This window comes from Eutrigla gurnardus, assembly GCF_963514095.1.
Source record: "Eutrigla gurnardus genome assembly, chromosome: 22".
Taxonomy (NCBI): Eukaryota; Metazoa; Chordata; class Actinopteri; order Perciformes; family Triglidae; genus Eutrigla; species Eutrigla gurnardus.
This window is the reverse complement of record NC_139933.1, coordinates 11,846,006-11,852,548: the sequence shown is the minus strand read 5'-3', so window position 1 is coordinate 11,852,548 and position 6,543 is coordinate 11,846,006. Positions and strand designations below refer to the sequence as shown.

The following is a 6,543-nucleotide window of genomic DNA, read 5'->3' as shown; positions in this document are numbered from 1 at the left end:
GCCCAGTCCGGGCTCCGGCCCCGAGGTCAGCCAGGGTTCACGAGTCCACAGCTGTCAAGGATGCCTTTCTCCCTTCATTTCATCCCAACTTACAGCAAAATGAGAGACAGTGAGTGATCCTAATGCAGCCGAGGCTCGTCCAGGGCCAAGGGCCCGGACTAAGTGTTGGACAGCTGCAAGTCTTTCCATGCATGCATTTTCAGTTGCCGACCTCCACCTCAACCCGTACGGCTGCACCCCAGAGACAAGTGCCCGACACCACTCTGTTGACGGGTGCAGCGAGGAGCAGAAGGGCTCACGGGGGCCGGGGCCCCGGCTCTATTTAGGGCGCTGTGATGTCGTGCCATGTAGGATCACATTCAAGTTCAGCAGTTCACCACCGCCTCGATGGCTACTTACACTTGTTAATGTTCGGAGATGACATACATGGACACGTCTGACAGCCCACACACACAAGCGTCTTCGGCACAAGTGTTTCCCCCGACAACCAGAGCCGAAGGGCCACACACGCTGAGGGAGCCACCGAGGGGACGTCACATGTCCTCTTGATGAGATTTCATTGATATTAAAAGGCAATAGTGCTCACGATGCTTTTGTCAAATCAGCACAGTGCGCTGAGACGATGAGTGATGCTGTAGACAACTGGTGTTGGGTTCATAGAAATAAAGTCAGGGAGGGACATTAGAAGAATGGGATTTTTTTTTGGCAAATGTTGAAAGGACGTTTATGAAGTTAGGTATAAATATTTACAGAGATTTTTTTAAGATTAAATTAAATGTCACACACAAAAACCTGTTGGTAAATGTGAAAAAAGGGACAAAAATAAAAGAAAATGTTGAATTTGTTCCAAAGGTCCTTTCAAAATAAAACTCAAATGATCATAAATTACTGATCATTTTCAAATCATCAATGAATAACATTCTGTGGAAATATTCCAACTGAGTTTATCTTAAAATAAATTAAATAGATTGGAAACAATATCAATATTAACATTGACTGCATAATGTTCTAGTTCCCATTAACTCCCTTCACATCCGTTAAATGTGTAATAGCTTCGTCAACATTGCCAGTTTATTTGTCAGCCATATAATTGTATATAAGATAATAAAATAAAACAGCTGAGCCAATTAAGGTGAACAAATATTTGCCTAACTAAATGCTTTCACTATATCCGTTCATCATATTGGTTTGTCATGTATGTCAGTGTACCAAAAGGATGTCATAATCATACTTTAATGTGAATGTATATCCACAATGCACTGAATAAAGCAGATATCATTTGATTATAAGTATAGCTCCAAAGTAGGCTATTATTCTTGATGCAAGTAAATGCAAAAGAATCCCATTTGAGAAAAATAAACGTGAAGGCTCACTGAGACTAGGAGTTATAACAGTGACACAATGTTGCTATAAAGTTTGGTACAGTAACACCTCCACCAGTCCAGAGCGCATGCCATTCCTCTTACTAAAAGCGGGAGGAAAGGTTAGCCTATAAAACGCCGTGGGTGCATTTTCTCCCAGTGCGTAATGGCGCCATGGTGGTCCATGTGGAGAAGCTCGCCATTAGCCGTTTCTCCGTCGCGTAATTGTTGGTGCAGCACATTAATAACTCATCCTATTTTCTTTCTTTTTGGTGTGGCCAAACTGGTGTGAACGTCCACTGGCATTAGGCTCCTGTGACTTCTCCAAACAGTCATTGTCAGAGTTGACATCATTATCTGACATCTCTCGGCTAATTAATGCCGCCGTATTCCCCAGGTTTCACGTGAGCGCATCGCTCGCTCCCATTAGACCCGTTTATGACACAGGAAGTCCTGTTGCCTAAACAAAAACATACACACAAAAAATCCAATAAAAGGCGCGCGTGTGTGTTTCACCTTATGTTGCGTCCTTTGGATAACGGGTAAAACAACGTGCGTCATCACGTGACGATAAACCCCTGAAAACCTTCACTTCGCATGATGCAACAGGACGAAACACGATGTCTTAAGTGAAACACTCGGGGAAAAAAGAGAAAAAAAAGGAGCTGTGTTTTCTTATGCCGTCAATATTTGGCAGCGTTTCTATCTATCCTGCTGCGCGCGCGCCCTCAGGCAACAGACTTGCTTCACCCCTGCACACCCTCCCCCTCTCTCTCCTCTCTGTGTGTGTTTGAATTCTCTCTTGTTATCTGGCAGCAGAATAGTAATAAAACCGAGTGACTCCAACATGTCTGCTTGTGCGTCGCCGCCTACTGCAGCGCTTTGCACGCAGCTCACCATATGCTATTAGAGTCCTGCAGCTCTGTGCGCGCGTTGGGTCAGTGAGATACATTATGGCTTTGATAATTTTGGTTTAACAAGAAAAATAATAAAAAATGAACAACTTTTTGGTTTCCAGTTAGATTTTTTTTTAGCCCAAACCTAAAGATTGGGCTAAAAATGAAGCAAAGCAGTGCAGTGATACTTCAACACTGCTACTCCCACTCTGATCTGATTAAATATCCCACACGTTTACGACGTATTTGTGATCTGCAGGTATGGCATCTGATTTCAGCACAAGCAGGTTTCAACCAAAGTCATAAAAGTGGGAGATCTAAATCATTGATTGAATTAATTAAAAACAATGACATGTTCAAACTGATTCCCAAATGTTCTCTTTGCTTTCAGAAACAGTCACTGCATTGTTTCAGTGTGAGGTGGAGCCTACATTCTTCATCTGTTTATAAAGGGGCTAGAGACACAACATTCAATTTACACCTTTATTCAAATGACAAGAAGGCAACAGGTTGACTAATTACATGAATATGAGAATGTTATTTTTGGAAGAACCACAGCGCGGCCGTCCCGTTTCATCAAATGTCATCATAGTGGTTCTGCATATAAACATATATTTACAGCCTTCGACGTTTTTGTACAAATCCATATAAATATGACCTGAGTTCCTTTTTTTTTCTGACGCGCTCTCTACAAACCCACATGCATGAATTTGAATGCAGCATCAATCAACTGCACAGTTTTGTCATCATTTGTGGTATAAGCTACTTGTTTTTAAAAAACAAAACGAAAAACACGTATATTCATTTACAAAAGGAATGAAAGAAATACAACAGAAGCGATAAATAATTAAAAAATTATAAAACAAAAAACACGACAGATGTCTGTTAAATATGCTGCCACAAGTGATCAGAAATCCCTTATGTGCTTTGTGAATGGAAACCCCAGTTCTTGATCATCCAAAAAAAGAAGAAAAAAAAAAGAGAGTTTCACTTCAGGCCTGCTCCCGGTCCAGTCAGCCTTCGCTCCGAGTCAGAGTCTTTGCGGAGAGAGACCTCGTTTGAGGAGATAAATCTGCACTCGAGTCCTTGTTAATAAACCGCTCCCACGCTTTGCTGCGGGACTGGGTGGTGCACGGTGCCCGGGTGCTGTAGGTGCGATCCCTGCTGGTACCAGTGGTTGTTATAATCCTCCAGGTACGGCGGCGACGAGCTGTGCGTCGGCTGTGGGACCTGAGGTCTGCTGATCGGGGTGTTCTGCGCGGTGCTGTTCTGTTCCCAGACGGCGGGGGACGGCGGGGAGTTGCAGGCCATGGAGTCGCTGGCGTTGGGACTGTGTTCCAGGGGAACCTCGCCGTTCTTGTACAGCTTCTTGAACTTGGACCTCCGGTTTTGGAACCAGATCTTGACCTGGGAGAATAATAGTGTAGATTAATTATAAGGTAACATACAATTAAAACAGCACCATCAGGCATTTATAATATTATGTTCCTTTTAAATACACTGACATGCAAAAACACATTCTGCTGTATTTTATTGAATAAAAAATGTTAGAGAGACTCAGAAATCCAGTGCTGTGCGTAATTGCAGAGCCAATTGTTGGCTATATTTTGGAAGCCCTGGCTCGCATCCATTGGTGGATTAAAAAAACATGTGGTGTTGCACCGGTTCGGACGGCTTACCTGTGTCTGAGTGAGACCAAGCTGAGCCGCCAGCTCCGCTCTCTCGGGCAGAGCGAGGTACTGCGCCTTCTGGAAGCGCCTCTGCAGAGCGGCGAGCTGGTAGCTGGAGTAGATCGTCCTCGGCTTGCGGATCTTTTTCGGTTTCCCATTCACCATGCGGACCTCGGGCTCTGGTTCTTCTTTCACTAAAGAAAATACAGCGAAAATATTGTTGATGAAATAGATCAAGAAAAAGCGTTGAAAAGCCATGAGTGTAAAGAAATAGAATTATCATCTCATGTGCATCCGCGATGGTTTAATTTTATCTGCGTAAAAGCGCATTTAAACATCGAATATGCGTGATATTAATGCGCCAAATTGCTTCAAAGTGAAACACTAGAATGTGGCAAATCCCGAGACAAATACCACAAAACCGTATCCCTCAAACGGGGAGATTAATTGATCTTGTCAAATGTCCAATTTGGCGAGTCGGCGAGGACGCGTAAAAATTGATGGAGTGAATATTATTAGCTTTAATCAAATCATCATTGTTTTACGACCAGCTGTTAAATAGCCGTCTCGTTAAAACGCGACATTAACACGAGCCAGTAGGCAACTGAGAAAATGTTGTTGCAAATATTTATATATCAAATATACGGGTAGTTTAATATTACACAGGCCTTGTAAGGTCAAAATCATGGGGACATAAAGCGTAACGATATATATGCATATATAAAAATTAAATATATAAAACTAAAAGAAGAAGAAAAAAAGATAATATATAACATACAATAAATATGCTGAATAAGATGGAAAACATAGCTGGTGATACAGTGTGACTCAGACGCAGCCAGGACTCTTTTACGAGGCTATCTCCACCCGAACTGACTTGACCTTTACGCGCGGATGACAATTACGCACACCGGAGGCTGAAATGAGCGGCGACCGTCTCCACATTTACCTGAGCTCGGAGGCGACGCCTGCATGTGGTCTCTGTTGTAATGTCCGAACTGTCTGTAGCTGTTCGTGTACGGGTATTCGGATTTGGTCGCGTACGCTCCGGCGGCTCCCATTCCGTTCAGGTTAAACTGGTGGTGGTAAGAGTTCATGGGCTGTCCGTACGCTTGACTCTGGTAATACTCGTGGTGGCTCGGGCCCGTCTGTCCGCTGTAGTAGCCCATGTCCGTCACGGAAGACTCGGGGAGCGTAGGAGAGTCCTTGGAGTTCGGGTGGCAACTCATAGATCCTGGTAGATCGGTCAAAATAGTCGCAATCTTCTTCTCGTAGGTCTGCCCGGCGCTCATGGTGGAAGCAGCCCTCGAAAGTAAAGAAAGTCCACTGCTGGGTTCTTTTTGTTGTTGTTATTGTTCTTCTTCTTGGTTAAGTGCGTAAAGCAAAAATCGCAAAAAAGACAATTGGCGTGTGCGCGCGCTCTGTTGGAGGAGTTTGTAGTCCACAGAAACTCTCCCGGCTGCAGTAACTCGCTTGTGGCATCGCTCAGTTTTGGAGACAGAGTTATAGAGCGCTGGGCTGGAAGTTGCCTCCTCATTGGCTCCACTGCCCCCCCCCCCCCCCCCCCCCCAACCCTTTCCACCCCACCCCCCTCTCCCTCTCTCATGCGCTCAAGGCGAAGTCGTGGTGAAACCCAGCCTTCAGCTAAAGTGAGCACATGCACGCATACCTCCGTTTTTTCCCCTTTTCTGTAGATTTGCATTTACCTGTTCACCGCAAGCCTATAGAACAGCCGCGTCATCTACAGGCCTCCCCCGAATGATAGGACACAATAGCGACCTTCCTTTAAAAAAAAAAAAGAAGAAGCCTAATCCTGCAGCCAGACCGTCTCCTTAATGTTTTATGCAATGTTTTCTTAACAGTGGCCGGATCACACTTTATTCAGCCCGCTGAAAGGCTGCCAGCCAGCCTCCCGCAGACTCGCATTGTCATTCATAGGGCTTCGGCGGACAGTGAACTTTACGTGAAAGAGATGGAAGAGATAGGTGAAGGCTTGTTCTGCTGATATGGCCTGCGGGTGAATTCCTCCACACTGTCCGTGCTGTGTGTGCGTGCGTGTGTGTGAAAATGCAAATCCCAACAACACTGTGAGAAAATGACTATAAGGAGCTGCAGACTACTTCTGCACCGCGGGTCACGTCGATGGGAAAACCTTTTGCAGTAAATTTGATTGTTTGTTTGTTTTTAAATTGATTTTTCAGCCATATTTTGGTAAGAAAAATGTTTAAAAAATTGTTTCGCTTGTAATTAAATCAGGGATCATTTTCACTGCCCATTTATTTTCTTTCTGCAGTTCTTTAACTGTTAGATGAAAACACGGTGCACAGCGCCCCCTGCTGTGTTCGCTCACAAAGGGATCTTTACTTTTCTGCCTGCAAAAAAGACAAATGCAACTTCACACTATAATGACGTGTAAACTGCGTTTTCCTACCTACTGACAATATCCACCATTGACCACAACGCCACGTTTTAATTGGTTGTCCTGATACAACATACGTTTCCTCTGGAGCCGCTCATATCTGATTAACTACCGCCCTCTCTTGTCAAGTTTCTGTAGTGCTGGCGTGACGTTTTAAAGGCCAGTTCACCCAAACCACCCGCATTTAAATACGATTT

The 6,543-nt window shown here is 44.3% G+C and overlaps 1 protein-coding gene across 1 annotated transcript; it reads right to left on the bottom strand.

Moving 5' to 3' along the window:
• Positions 1-2,726: 2,726 nt before the first annotated feature.
• Positions 2,727-5,364, bottom strand: dlx3b (distal-less homeobox 3b). Its single transcript, XM_084039940.1, has 3 exons — positions 4,877-5,364; positions 3,937-4,121; positions 2,727-3,664 (listed from the first exon to the last, which is right to left on the bottom strand). The coding sequence occupies exons 1-3, from the start codon at positions 5,217-5,219 to the stop codon at positions 3,347-3,349; spliced, it is 846 nt and encodes a 281-aa protein (XP_083896066.1). The 5' UTR covers positions 5,220-5,364; the 3' UTR covers positions 2,727-3,346.
• Between the last annotated feature and the right edge of the window lie 1,179 nt (positions 5,365-6,543).

Excerpts from the sequence above, each read along its gene's own strand:
- dlx3b (XM_084039940.1), bottom strand. The coding sequence starts at position 5,219 with ATGAGCGCCGGGCAGACCTACGAGAAGAAGATTGCGACTATTTTGACC. Across the intron at positions 4,122-4,876 it reads GGCGTCGCCTCCGAGCTCAG|TGAAAGAAGAACCAGAGCCC; the intron begins GTAAATGTGGAG and ends TATTTTCTTTAG. Across the intron at positions 3,665-3,936 it reads TTGGTCTCACTCAGACACAG|GTCAAGATCTGGTTCCAAAA; the intron begins GTAAGCCGTCCG and ends TTATTCTCCCAG.